The following is a 15,190-nucleotide window of genomic DNA, read 5'->3' as shown; positions in this document are numbered from 1 at the left end:
AAAGTTGGGCCACAACCCTGCCTTCTGGCATGGCTCCAGCTTCCTTTGTGCTACTTGGTACTGAAGACAGAACGGATGGAGGTAACAAGGTCTAGATCTTGGAGCTATCTTTGCAAAGGGAAGAGGTTCTTTCCATATATTCATCTTTGTATGTCTCCATATATAGATAGGTGAAGTCTGGTCTTTGATAGCCTACAGCTGATAAGAATACATGTGAGATTTGTGTCCCATGCATGAGAAGCCTGTTCTCAAGAAGATTTGCCCAAAACTACAAATGGATTAAAAGGAATGATGTTTTCAGTATGAAAGCAAAGTCTATACAGAAATGCTTAGTTAGAAGAAAGCTCAGGACAGGTGAAGGTTTTTAGTTTGGCTTTTGCAGATCGGAGTTGATAGTTTTGTAGACCTGTCAAGTCTTACATGCTGAATTACATGTTTCAAGGCCACCTGGCACATTCCCCACTACATGTGACACAAAGGGTCCCAAAAAAGCAGAGAATTCATTATAGTGCACAATGGTCAGCGTAACATGCTTTAGATCGCTGTAATTTCCAGCTGCACCCCAGCTCTGTAAGTCCTTCCCAGTTAAAAACCCAGCAACTTGATATGTGTCAATCGTGATTCCCTGAGCATGGTTGTCATATGATTGGACATTCATTCTCTTTTTTGGTGAATATGGGAGTGTTACAGACCAGGGGTACAGGACCTGGAGTATCTTTCTTTAACCATACGGGACCAGCTTAATCAAGCAGGTTGAGACCATGCAGATTTACTTTCTGGACTTAAATTGTGTAAGTCAAGTAGAATTTGAAGGATGCAGCAAAGAACAACTTCAGAGGTATATCCTAATAAGAGTTTGAAAATCAGAAAACATCTTGCAAACCTTTTAGACTCATCATCATTCATACTGCCACTGCTTGGGCTGAATGCAACTGGAATCCAACTCAGCCTGATTTCTGGTGTCTGTAGAGATCTGATCTGTACTGGAATGTTACACTGGTATAACAGCTTAGGGTAAGATCTACATTTGAATGTTACATTGGTAAAACAATACAGGGTAAGGAAGTGATCTTTCCTATTGTGAAAGAATTATACCTGCAAAAGCCCAACTGTGGACACAGCTATTGCAGCATAGAAGGAATGTATAGAATTATTCCCTTACCTGCTCCTCAGCAGTAGTTATACTAGGACAACCCATATGCTTGTAAAACTGATGCCCCTAGCAAAGTTTGCTGTTCAGACTACATCACTATAGTTGAAGTGCTAACAATGTTCCTGAGAGGATGTGTGCCCTCAGGTAATTCACGCAGTATTGATGGCACATGTTCTGCAGAAGAAAACAGAAGCCAATTTGCCAAACTTTTACCTCAGTTTCTGGCTAATCCTACCTCATTTATTGCAAAAGTTCATACATACTGTTCCCCAACCTGTGCCCACTGAAAACAGAAATGTAGTAAAATGAAGGTGTGATTATACAGTATGTTAGGGCAGCAGGCAGTGTAGAGGTGGTGGCGTGATTGACGTCATTACTAGGAGATATAAGGTGGTATCAAACATTGTCACTGCTGTCATTATCTCTGCTAGCTAGGTAGATATGCCAGCACACCTGCTAGTCACTCACTCTTTCATTTTGCTTTAAAATACCCACAGATTGGATACTGGGCAATTCTTTCAGTGTTTGATGCAAGTTTCACTGGGAACTAGCTAAGCAGGAATTGTACTGTCATGACTACGTGTGTCAAGCGGCCAAGTCGGGGATCTCTTCCAGTTCACACTGGTGGCACAGTCCAAGCCATTGATGCTGCATCAGGCGTGATGTGCTCAGCAGCCTCCAAGCGCGGCTCTGCTGTTCACGGACTCCTGACATCGCCCTGTACAACAAAGCCATCCCTGCAGCAGTGCGTGGGCACGAGCCCTCAGCGCTGCCCAAGTCCATCTGAAATGTTCAAAATAGGACTGAAGTAGGTATAGTCTTCGTTAGGATATGTCTGCACTGTGCTGCTGTTCTGATTGTTGTACAATAACTTGGGACTTTTGTTGGAAGAAAATCACTAGGGCTAACTTTTCCCTTAGAATTTCAGCTGTCTTTAGTGAGCTTCTAGAAGTACTAGTGTCCTAATTTCTATTCTGATTTTGGTTACAACTGGGGTTGTAGGTTGTCTAGGTTTCGTACTCCATTTATTCTTCATTTTTCAACATTATTTATTTACACATTGTCAGATGTCTTTCAGGATATCAGAAAATCTGGAAATACTATCCTTTTGTTAGGTAACTTCTCATTTTTTTCCTCCTTAGAAAAGGCAGAAACAAAACAGTTACTTGAATAGCATTTTGGAATTTCTATTATTATTTTTAATGGAGCGCTGTGCTCTTTTGCCTTAAGCCAACCATGAGCATATTCAGCATGTAGGAAACTTTATTGTTAGAAGTATTCTCTGCAGTTTAATATTCAATATTTCTACTTGCTCCTCTGCTCTTTCTTACATCTTGCTTCTACTTACATTTTATAGATCTCCCAGCCCTCATTCTCCCTGGATTATATAATGCACTGTGTCAGTGCCATGCATGGCACTGTAGTTACCTCAGCATTTCCATTATAACTCTGTGTTTTGAGGGATTTATAAGCTAGCAGTAAAAATCTCTTTCTTGGCTAAACCTTGAAACAAGGCTTTCTGGTCATTTAAAAAGAAAACAAAATGAAACAAACTTTTTTTTTTTTGGACTGGCAACCATTTAGCAGTGGTGTTTGTGGGATCTCCCAAACAGAAAGTGTAGAGAAGGCTATTCAGTATGTAGCCAATTTTTAATGCAATAGTACGTTTTCTTTTTATATCCTTCAAAAATGCATGTCATCCGCTCTTTTGGTGATGTCATTGCCTCTTTGCCGACCTTTCTGGAACCTACAGCAGTCAGCCTTTGGGGCCTCAGAGGGGTGCAGTTTGGGCTGTGTTTTCTAATATTTACAACATGGATGAGTTTTACAGTGTTTTAAAAAACTATTTATCCTTCGTTGTCTCCAAGCTCAAATACTGACCATCTCCTCGTGTGTCACTGAGCTACAAATGTATCACAATCCAAAAAGACATTGGATGTATACAAATGTCTAGCATATCAGGACTATTACCAAAAACAAATTCGGAAAGGATATTAAATCTCATGCTTTAATGCTTAGGCGATTTGCTGTTAGAGAACAGGCTATTAGAGGACCTATGGGTGAATTATACTTCACCAATTGCTAGGGATTCCTACAGTTTTCTTAAAAAGATCTAGTAGCAGTAACTCTTAGAAATGGGTTGCTGAACCACATAAACTTCCAGTTTTATCATATAGGGCAGTTCTTCTCTTTCGCTGGCTTCAAGCCAAAAGAGTGTTAAATCCAGTATGAATTCTAAGAAACACAGTATTGTGCTCAAAGTTTGTGGAGATTAATATTTTTATAGCTTCTAGGTTAAGCAATCAGATTTAAAGACACCTTTACAAATACATATCCACTGATAAAAACAAACAAAAAACCCCATTATCAGTAAGTGACTTTATAGACTGGTTGCATGCCCAAGTTACAGATCTGTAGCTGACTAACTCTGCTTTTCCCATCTAATATAAAATATAGTTCTGTGTTGAATATTCTTTTGATGATTGCTGTTATATTTCAGGCCTGCAGAAGGATCTAAGTAATTCTTCCTGTTATGTGCAAATTCCTGTTTCGGGCATTGTGAGTTGTGCATAGCAGAATACAACAGTCACAAGGAACCCCTTTCAGACTTAATTTCACTGTACTTCATGTCTGTCCCTGCCGTTTGTGCTATTCAAAGTAATTGTACTGTTTTATTTTCTTTAGGGCCATTCTTGCTCCGGATTGATAACCATTTCCTCAGACCTCAGTGTGTTAAATATTCAGGCATTCTCTTGCGTTCCATGATTTTGTTCCCTGTAATCTTTTACCATCTACCTTTTGCTTGAGATATGAGGAAAACATCCTATACCACTAAAAAAATGCATGCAGGGAAGTGGGAATTCAGGTTTTCAGATTTTAAACCCCGTGTCTCTGACTGGGGGAGGGGAATGACGACCAAGGCAGCCGAGTACTGTTTCATATTAACATCTCTTCTCAATGAAGAGGTAAAAATCAAAGCCCCTGTGTGTGTGAGGCAGGGTTAGTGAACTGCCAGTGATTCTCCCAGCAACTGACACAAAGGAATCTCTGAGTATCAAAGCTGAGGCAGCAAGCTTAGTGTCAGCTCTTGCCTAGGGAGTAGAAGAAAACATCACTTTGTCTCTGCTTTCACTGCTTAAACACACACATCATTCACTAGTAACCATTTACTCTGCTGTCAAAACTGTTTCAAGAGAGTGTTACGTGTGATTAATAGTTAAATGCATGCAAAAAAAGTACACTTCCCCTGAGATACTTTGTTTTATAGAATTTCGGCATGTATTTCTTAATTTTTCCATCCTGTAACTATGCCTGTAATATTCCAGGGGTATTATATTGCTTCTAGTAAAATCACTTTTATTTAGAGAACCTAGTGCACTTATCTTAATTTTAGTTAATGCTCACGCTCTCTCTCTGTCTCTCTCTCAGTGAAGCATATTACGGCATCCTCAGACTCTTGCACTAAAGAAAAAGTGACCAGCACAAACATATGTGCAGTACATGATTCATAGTGCTTCTTTCTGAATTGTCCAGTGGGTAATTGCAGTACAAAAAACAGAGAAACAGATGTAGACCCTAAACCTTGGCTGTAAATTTTTGTTTTATGATTATGGGTTTCAAATGTGCTATGTCACACTGACAAATATACAGTAACACCAAAGGAAATAGATTTCTGACTTGAACTTTTGCTTTTTATTTCACTTGTGGCTAAGAATATGTTTATTGTAAAGTTTCTGCCATCACAGTCTGAGACAAAACAGATCAAAGTGGTCATGTGAAATCAGAATCTTTTGGTATGGGTAAAGTGGAAGATACTGGAGAGGTTTTTTCCTACTTGCACCTCTATAAGAGCTGGGTAGATGTTTAAAATACATGGCAATACTTAAAGTTTCATTATATTTGAATTAGCCAACTTATTAGTTAGCTCTCTAATGTATATGCACAATAATTATGGTTAGTCCTGATCTAAATTAGAAAATATCCAACGTTTTATGAGTGTGCCTTTTCCTGATATTCTGTTTAGGAAAAACAAATATCATGCTATTTCAAAGTGAAATATGGGATGCATAAATTAATATATTGTAGAAATGATGTATGAGCAAACCATTCAATTATTTGAAGAATTCGTTAATTACTCATGGTTTTATTATAAGCATTAAGTATAAGCATTAGTATAAGCATGGTTTTAAGCAGCACAAGTGTTATTCATAATAAAACATGACAAGCTACCTGGCTCATTTAGATACAGTGTGAAAAAGCTATGTTTTTCAATTCATATGCAGTTAAGCATGAATTCCTGACATTTACTTTCAGAAGATACCAGTGTACATTTTGAGGTACGGCAAGCAGGTTTTATTTTTAAATATGGTTTTATAAGACTGGTAATGGAATGAACATAACTATATTTCTGTTTGTATGTACGATTTTATTTATTTTAACTCACGTGGGCAATATGTTTTTCTTGGCATAAGCTTAAACTGTTCCAAGAACCTTGGTCTGCACAAAATGCTATTTTCTCCCCAAGTCAGAGACTGACAAAACATACTGTGTTTTGTATGAACCTTTCCAATTATTTTTGTGATGACGCATTACATATTTCAAACTTCTCCTGCATTCTGCATCATCTGGTTAGAAAATACTGCCTTTTAATTTAGCTTTGTTATTCAAAACAAGCAATTTTGTTGCTAAAATAGCTTTTAACAAAAATTTAACCATTTTCCACTTGCCTTTTTACTACTGAGAACACTGCTTGCTTAGCTCAAATTGTTTAAACAAGCCTTTCCCTAAAGGATGACTTTTTGGATAAATGTGTGCTGTGCATAATTTTCAGATTACAGAGTGTCAGGGCTTTCTTTAGCTTGAGGAGTTCCAGAATGGGGGAGGACGCCCTGACGAACTTAAAAAGTCCTTAAAAAGACACTGTTAAACTCCAACTTTATAACACTTCTGCTTCAACAGAAGATGGAAAGAGACAGTGCCTACTGCAGGGACAGCTAAATCTCTTCTGTCTGAGGGAAAAAACATTAAGAATGGCTTTAGTTTTTATCTCTTCAAACGGATTTGCTTCCAGATTGCAGCAAGCCTTTTTTTGCTGGCTGTTTGTTTTCAATATGGATATATCAGTTTCAGAGAACAAGTGTGTGTGTGTGTGTGTGTGTTTTAAATTCTTGAATCTTTGTGAAAAGTTTTGTTAATACAATCAACAGGCATTGTAACAGAGCTTTCAGTTCATCAAAGGACTTTTTGTAGAGAGAGGACATCACATCCATTAAACTGGTTGTGCAGGTCCCAGAGTGAATCTCTTTGCAGTGTTTCTTTACAGTCTTCAATTGCATGCCTTTTCCATGCACAGTATACCCTGCTTTGCCAGGCTCTGCTGCTGAAGTTTTAAAAGAGGTGCAGTAATTGAGTGTTTCATTTTCTAGTTTCCTAACTGAAGTTAGCTTTCGAGTTTCTGAAATGCTGCGAATCCCCACAGTTGACTTGAATGGAGAAGGGAGGGCCTGTTGAGAGGCACAGAAAGGAGTGAAGCGTTGAGCCCTTCTGAAAGTTGGGCTCTTTGTGCCTCTGAAAATCTAGCTCAAGCCTTATATAAGCTGCAAATGCTCAATCTGTCAGAGCCCAAGTGACTTCAGTCATTCCCTTAAAGCAGAAGTGTACTCATGGTCATTCAGCTCATGTCCTTTTTAATGGGGCAGAAGGAGTGTTCCCAAACCGGACACCGTATTTTACTTTTCCATTTTTGAAATGGCTGTCGGAGTAAGGACCGGTGAAGATTTTGACAGAGCCCATCCCTGTAAGCAAGACTTTGCAGCAGGAGGTTGTTTGTATAAAAAAAAATACAGGACTTTTGTGCTGTATTGATGCAAATGGTAAACCGCCAGCGAGACAAGCATGTGATGGTAGCTCAGGGCTGGTGCCGAACCGAACGAAAGGCCCGGGGACCCTGGCCAGAGGCGCGGGGAGGCGTCCGAACCCATCCCCTTCGCGAGGCCGCGGTCGGCCGGCTGCCAGAAGTGCTCCATTTTGCAGAGAATTTTGAGGGCGTTTTTGTCTGCCGCTGGCCCTGGAGGTGAAGGTAAGAGCAAGCGAGTGTCTTAAAAACAAACGGCTGCCGCGGGGGCGGCCTCGAACCCTCTCTGCTAATGGGAGACAGGCAGGGGCTAGCTGGGGCTGGCGCCACGTGGCCGGGGCGCTGCCGGCACGGCGAGGCAAGGTTTGGCGGACGTTCGTCTCGCCGATGCTGGGGGTGGGCACCTGCAAACGCGGCCCCTCGGGGAAGCCTGCGCGAGGTGCCAGCCTGGAGCAGCACGAGTTATTTGGGAATGAGCCCGGAGGCCGGCGGAGAGGCAGGGCTGGGAGCGCCGCGCACGGCCCCGGGCGTCGGCTCCGCTACGGGCACGAAGCGAGAGGCTAGCGCCGAGCGGCGCGGGCAGGAGGTGGTGCGCGGCGGCGGCGGCGGCGGCGGCGGCTCGGCCGCGGGGGCAGGTGTGCCTGCGCGCTGCTCGTCCCCTCCCGGCGGGGGGAGGGCGCGTGGCGGCACGGAGAGGGGGGCACCGAAGTTTTACCAAATTGAGCAGGAATGTAAAAATCATCCGCAGAAAACATCCCCCGTCGCAGACAGCTACACAGTGCCGGGCCCTTTTCTATTCCTATTATTCTTATTACTTTTTTTTTTCTTTTGCAAGCTTTTGCAGTTCTTTCCTGGGGGAGCGGTGGGCGATGGTGGGAAGGGCTGTGGCCAGCAGTTGCCCGGCTGGGCGGCTGGCTGCCTTTGCGGGGCTGCTGGGAGTTTTTAAGCGGTGTGAGAATCCTGGGAGCTGGTGATGTCAGACCGCTTGGGTCATTTGAAGGTTAGCAGCCTGGGAAGGGTTCACCGAAAGTTCACTCGCATATATTAGGCAATTCAATCTTTCATTCTGTGTGACACAAGTAGTAGGAAGTGAGCTGTTCAGAGGCAGAAGGATCTATTCATTGCTGAGGGGGATCCAGAGTTCCTCCTGGAGCCGTTTTATTCCCGGGACTTTGGGGATCCGGGTGACACGAAAAAACGGCATGCGCCCGGCGAGAGCCTGAGGAGCGGGACTGGTTCTAAAGAAATTTTGGGGAAAATTGATTGCAAAGAAAACTTGGAATGCGGCTCGCTTCCCCCCATCCTGCTGGATTGGCTGGGCAGCCTGGAAAATGGTAAATGATCATTTGGATCAATTACAGGCTTTTAGCTGTGTTGTCTGTCATAATTCATGATTCTGGTCTGGGAAAAAGACCAACAGCCTACGTGCCAAAAAAGGGGCAGAGTTTGATGGAGTTGGGTGTACTTTTATGTGCCATTTTCCTCCTCACCTAGAGGAAAGCACTTTTGCAGGCATTCTGTGCAGGGGGAATCATGTTTGACTGTATGGATGTCCTAGCAGTGAGCCCCGCTCAGATGCTGGATTTCTACACTGCGAGTCCGTCTTCCTGCATGCTCCAGGAGAAGGCTCTCAAAGCATGCTTCAGTGGATTGGCACAAACAGAGTGGCAACACCGGCACAGTGCTCAATGTAGGTCCCAACTGTTATTTTTCCAGTTTGAAGCAATTACGATTGTTTGCATGTGTTTAACAAAATACTTTTAATTACAAGGAGGGGTAAGGAGGGGTAACGAGGGGCGGGGGGGTGGGGGGAGTCTTTATGCAAAATGTGATTTGCAAGCCTTTTTCTCCCTTGGCGAGAAAAGAAACACCTAGCTGTTTTCTGTTTGCCTCTTTTTATTTAGCATATTGATCCTCGTAACAGTAACGGAGCCAAGCAGGAACACATACAATTAGAATATAATGCAGCACTTTTGAAACTCCAACCAGTGAAGGGCAAATTTACATAACATCTCTGTAGTAGTGTTTTTTTTTTCTTTGCCTCCTTAATCTAATTTTGCATCACATTTGGTAATCTGGATGCATGCCGTCTTGAAGCACAGGGCAGCTGGGCAATTAAAATGCTGCTCTGTACAGTTCTTAAAAAGACGCTGAATTGCGGTGTGTAGGTGCCATTCCAAAATCAGGCAGTAGTTTTAAGTTTCCTAAGAAAAGGCAATATTTCTTTGTACTGACCTTGCTGCCACCTTTCTTCTTCACTTTGTTGCTCTAAGAAGTTGCTGTTTTGCTAGAAAACTACTTACTGTGAACACCCTTTGAGTTTAACCATCAATTATTCTATACCTTGAGATTGAGGCAGTGTTGCACTGGTAACGGAGGAGGAAGAGTTAGTGGAAGGATACTTTTCAAAAGGTATTATTATGTTAACTGGCTCAATTTAGTGCTGAAATCCGTAGATGGTAAACAATGGCAGGATTTTAGCCCCCCAGTTTCAAGTTTGAGAAATGATAAGAAGCGCCAGAAAGCATCACCTTATACTCTGCATAAAAGCTTGCAGGATGCTTCACTGCTCTGACGGTGATTTAGATAAATGACTTGGCTATCTATCAAAATGTTTTTAACATGCTCTCGGGCACTTCAGTACACCATTAACTGTATAATTAAGTTTGAAATTTTTCTTTTGCAATACGTTAAAGAATTGCTTAAGAATTAAGAGTGGTTCTCCTTTCAGTATCGTTTAGCTCAAGGCGGGGGGGGGGGATTGAAAAATAAATAAATAAAATGGTTGGTGTGTTTTTCACTCTGCTCAAAACTTTCAGTCAGCAGATGACATTTATGTGGGTTGAGCAATGAAAACAGAATTGTAAAAATCAATGACTACCAGCCTACAGCATTTCAAATATTTTGATGATTTGACAATTAAAATTAGAGTGCATAAAACTATGAAGTTCAGCATGGGATGTTTTTTTTTCTCCACGCTGTTTTCAAAATGCTTCAAACAAGATATGAAACAAATCTGTTACTTCAAAATAAGGTTATTAGCCATGGAGAACTTCAGTTAGAAAAGAAAAAAAACAGATGTTTCACAGAAAATGTGGTTTTTTTTCACTTACATGGTTTAAACCTTAGTATAAGTTCAGCGGTCATATGGAGGAAACTTGGAATTAAATAAACTTTCCTGAAGTAGGAGGCATATGCTGTCGTAAAAAGCTTTCATTTGCAAAATATTCTTTAAATAACTTCTGGTTTTAAATTGTCCTGTTTGTTGCCCTTTAGTTGGTTAATAACTAGAAGCATGATTCTTAAAAACAAAATATATCGTGTTTGTTCTTGGACAAGTTAAACACAGGATTACCCTTATCAGAATGGAATGAGTGGTAAATATGTCATTTGCCTTGGGCCTGTGATAAGAGACAAGTGTTGATAACACCGAAGTTTAGCTAATCAAAGAAACTAATATTAACAAGAGTAAATAAAAAAATACAGGAAAATGCATTCAGGAATCCAGTCTTGTAACTTCATAGGCAATAGGATTAATCTTCACTGCATGGGAATTTAAAACCAGGCTGAAACCTGAATTATAAGACGGTGGCTGTAATTTGAGCCGTGAAAGTTAATGATATATAAATATGGCAAAGAAATTTAGTTAGGTTCTAAATGGAGAATTGTTTGATTTCTAGAGCAAGTTTTGTTTTTAATTTTGAAAAAAAAGTGTGAGCACTTTACGTCTGTGTGTAAATATATGTACATGGTTTATAAAATACTAAAATTCTGTCAACAGCCTTTTTATCTTTTATTTCATGAAATTACTGACAAAAAGAACAGAATTTCTGCAGTACAGAAAGCTTCTAATCGTTTAAAGATTGCTCCAGTACTTGTAAATACAAAGATAACAATGTTTAATTCAAACTCAAGTGTTTCCTGATCCTCTGTTTTTATTAAGACCTTTGTGATTTAATGGAACGTAATTGTAGCCAATTTTTGAAATTATTAGATGTGTAGCTGATGATAGGATTTTTTTTTTTTGTCTAGTTTGTTGTTTTATTTTTGGCTCTGCCATAAAAGCAGTACACCTGCAGCCATTGCTTTAGGCCTTAGAAATACTGCTTTGATAGAGGCGTGATTGTAGAGTAAAAGGTAAATGGTTAAGGGAATAATACATGAACGGTACAGGCTCCAAACAGTCCCGCAGCAAGCCCAAACAGCATCAGGGTGTCAACTGAAACGCTGTCAAAACCCGTGGTCGCAGAGTTTAATTCCCAGTGCTGGAGGTCTCCCGCTTCAGCACATCTTCCCTGGGTTAATCCCGTTACGATGCAGTAAGCAAATGCACTCCGGCTGCAGTACAAATGTTCTACTCCACGAGGGTCTGCAAGCTAAAATAGGGGGTAAGATGCAACCCAAACGTGACCTAAACTTGTGTGGGATTTTTTTTCCTCCCCCCTGTGGGAGGAAGAAGCTTTTATGGGTTTGCAGCCCAAACGTTAGCCACTGTATACTACAAGATGTGTTACAAGCACCAAAAAAATACATAATTGTGCTCATACATGTTTATGTTTTAGGTGATATTAGTTATATTGTTAGAGGTCTAAAAAGAAATTATATATTTACAGGAAAAGTTGTGGACTCAGAAATGAGAGTAGAACTGACTGCACTTTTAATTACAAGTAATTCTAACTCCTTTGAGTTCTCGTAAGATAAAAATCAGGTCAGTATAATCAAATTAGAGGAGAATAGTTTAAAGAGGAGAAAAACGACTAGAGTTAGGATTACAAGAATGATGAGTTTACATTTACAAGTAAGATACAATTTTCCAGGTCCTCGTAGTACAGTGACAACAATTACCAAGAAAAAAATGAGTAACTTTTGGTGAAATGTGAGCTAACTAAATAGCGCAGAAGTGGGAACGGGACAGGCCCTAAGAGAGAATGAGCTGCAAGGAATGGCAATTTTTCTTTAGCCTTAGAAGAGCCTATTAAAAAAAAAGTTTTCATTAGTCTTCACTCATTAAGCAGGTAAAAAACAAACGAGAATACCCAAAACAAGAATAAGCTAAACAGTACTAACTAGTGTTTCAGCAAATAATATCATGTAGAAGACTACTATCTACTGTATTTTGTTACATTTAAAAGAATATGAAATTTGATGAAGATGAAAGTTATGTAAATGGCAATAAAATATGATGTAGGCATTCTTGTAGTATACAGTTCTTATTTAGGTTCAGTGGGGGGTATTTAGCTGGGGATGAACTAGGAGGTATTAACCTTCAAAGAGTTTGTGAAGAGGAAAACCCAGAAGGCATAAATTTTACATCTAAATTCCAGATTATTGCAATGTTTGGGTCGGGTTCTTGTTCCCTGCAAGCACTGGAAATACTAGAAACATCTGTGCTCAACAGCAAAAGAGCTCAGTACTTTATTTTCTTTCATCGTTCTGAATTTAAAAGCAAACATTTTGAAGTGAAGGACTTGTAATCTGCATTCCCAAGTATCAGATTGCTGCAGGTGTGTTTGCTAGTGCCCAGAAGGCGAGATCCGTTTGAACCAGGTTATTTTCTTTAAAGTTCATTTATAAACTTTACAGCTCCATCACTGGGACTGATTTTCTTAGGAACAGAGTCTTTATTTAAAATGTTATCCTTGTTGCTGAATGCCTGCTAATAGGTGATGAAAGGGATTTGTTTCTGCTCCTCTTCGATACCCAGCTTTTCTCACTAGAAAAACTGCGCGTGAATATTTTTCCTCTGAATTGATAGCACCTGGCACGAGCGATTCCCTGTGCGGAAGCTGATGCAGTTAGCCCCGCTCAGCTGGCGGCCCGGGAAGAGGCGCGCGGACGAGCACCGCCGTCGAAAACCGCGGCGGGCGGGCGGGCGGGCCGGCAGGCGTTGGCGGGCCGAGGCAGGGTGGGAGAAGGCCGGCGGAGAGGCCGCGCGCCGGCCGGTGACTCCAGCACGCCCGAGCAGGGCCTGCGCCTGCCAGGCCACGCTCCGTGAGGAGCCCGGGGGGCTGCCGCCGGTTTTCCTTCCGCCTCACCCGAGTCCCTGCTTTCGCTCGGGTCCAAATTATACACCGGCCGGCGGCGGGGGCCAAATCAGCCGTGGCTCCGCAGGGCTCTGCAGCCCTTCGCTGGCTGCAGCGCCTAGCCCCACGAAGAAGGAGATTGGTTTATGTATAAAACAGCTAAGGAACTTCGGTAAATAGACTTTACCCTTTAGAAGCCACAGATCCTGGCAGCAGCTGTAAAGGAGGGTGGGGTTGTACTTTTCCCCTTCCTGTACTTGGACACTTTTGATTATCCAGACTTTCTGGGACTGAGCAGGGCTGCCTAATAACAAAGCCTGCGGAATATAATTGCTTAAATAGGCCTATTGTCCTTTTCAAGGGCCTGTGCGCTGGAATCTTTAAGCTTTAGGCTGCAAATGTGATATACAATGTTTAGATAGCTTAATGTCTATTGCGAAAAAAGAGATCCTTTTGCCTCATCTCTCATTGCTGGGTGGCTGAGGAACTGGTTATATTTGTGCCCCCTATTGATGTTTACTCCTTTTGGGAAGCAAATATTTTAGCCCCTTCTGGCAGGGTAAACTGCCAAAAGTAATAGGCCTGGAAATACAAAGCTATGATTGATTTTGACCTTTGCTCATGTGCATGAAGTCTGTCCCCACGCAGTGTGACCCATGCCACTTCTTGCTGAAATCCAAGCCCTTACAAACCAATTGGAACCATGAAAATACAAGCCATGAAATGCTCAAAAACTGCTCTAAAATAACAGAATTAATCTTCTTCTCTGTGCTGCAAGAAAAAGTACAGGCAGGAGGGTAGCGAAATTAGATTTTGTAGAAGGAAAACCAGGAATAACGTTTTTTGTCTGCTGCTGACTTTTTATGAGAACTATATTCTAGGTACAAAATAAACAAACTGATAAAGGGGGAATGATTCTTCTGTGTATTCTTCCAGTCATATTAATCTCATCTATTCCTTACAATTGTAATCATTAAACATCTTTCATCCAGGAATGTGGGTTTTAAAGTGTCTTTTTAAAAATCATGTTTATGATTTGATTAGTCTGTCATTGCATGAGCAAATGTATTTCAAAAGTTAGGAATTTCAGAAACAGTAGCCTAATGTTAGCATCCTAAATCTACATTTCATGGCTTCATTTCCAGAAATGCTGAGCATCTAAGAGCTCCTGTGGCACTTTCAAAAACAGGCCACGTGTTTAAGTGACCAAACATTATTTAGAACGTTCATTGAATATTAAATATTTTAAAGCATTTTTTCCTGCCTTACCTAAACTATATGAAAAAGCAGTTCAAACACAGAGTTCACAACAGTAACAGGGGAAATAGTCTCTTATAGGACAAAGTAGGACTTGTTTTGAACAGTATATTGCTCTATTCTAGAAATTTACAAGTCAACCTTGCAGAATTTAGCATTTAAACCACAAACCTATTTTTTTCATATATTTTGTCTGACTCACTAATTTCTCTGATTGTCTATTTCCTTCCTTACATTTAATATTTGATGAGTGCACTTTATCTCAGACAATTTCAAACTTTGCCTTGTGGTATACATTTTAATAGCTAGATTATCTGCTTCATAGTCTCACTCATCATTTGCAACTGCTCTGGATTGTTTTCCCAGTGGCAGTGAATTAATACGCTTGTGGTCACAGCACCTTTTGCTTATTTGGGGGGGGGGAGGGAGGGAGCTCGCTTCCTTCAGCTCGTTTTTGGTAATCTGAATAAGAGAGGAGAATTTGCATCATGTGACGGGGCGGCTCAGGCAGATCCCCAGCATGGGGTCGGTGTGTGAGAACTTCTGTTGTACATAACAATCTGATAAGGATATCATGTGGTTTGGAAACACATTCCCACAATGTTAACTTCTTTGTCCCTTTATTTGGGAGTGGGTAGGAAAAAACTTAACAAACTAATGCCAGCCCTTATATAACTGACCCCACTTTGTTTTAGCATTCTGTTTGAGTTTTGCAGCTTCTTCAAATACTTTTGTTAAGAGAGCTGGAAATATAATCCAGCAAGTCTGTGTAAAGAGTCTTAGACATAGAGTATATAATACACCTTCTGTTCCCCTTGGACAAGGTGATTTTTCTTTCCCCTGCCTATAGCATATATAAACTGAATAGTATAAAACTATGTAAGTTAAATGTATACATGCAAG

The 15,190-nt window shown here is 41.0% G+C and overlaps 1 protein-coding gene across 7 annotated transcripts in view; it reads left to right on the top strand.

Annotated features, from left to right (window-relative positions):
* The window catches only part of RARB (retinoic acid receptor beta), a 337,815-nt gene that overhangs the window by 236,189 nt on the left and 86,436 nt on the right, over positions 1 to 15,190 (top strand). Inside the window, exon 1 of one of the 7 annotated variants that reach the window (XM_013941449.2) lies at positions 8,123 to 8,697. The exons of 5 other annotated variants lie outside the window; for them this stretch is intronic. In XM_013941449.2, the coding sequence (XP_013796903.1) occupies positions 8,541 to 8,697 (157 nt within the window). In that variant the 5' untranslated portion in view covers positions 8,123 to 8,540. Of the gene's footprint in view, positions 1 to 8,122; positions 8,698 to 15,190 lie in introns of those variants that run through there. One more of the 7 variants, XM_013941453.2, reaches the window with a different exon arrangement.

This window comes from Apteryx mantelli, chromosome 2 (assembly GCF_036417845.1).
Source record: "Apteryx mantelli isolate bAptMan1 chromosome 2, bAptMan1.hap1, whole genome shotgun sequence".
Lineage (NCBI taxonomy): Eukaryota > Metazoa > Chordata > Aves > Apterygiformes > Apterygidae > Apteryx > Apteryx mantelli.
The sequence above is the reverse complement of the archived record's forward strand: the minus strand, read 5'-3'. Positions and strand labels throughout refer to the sequence as shown.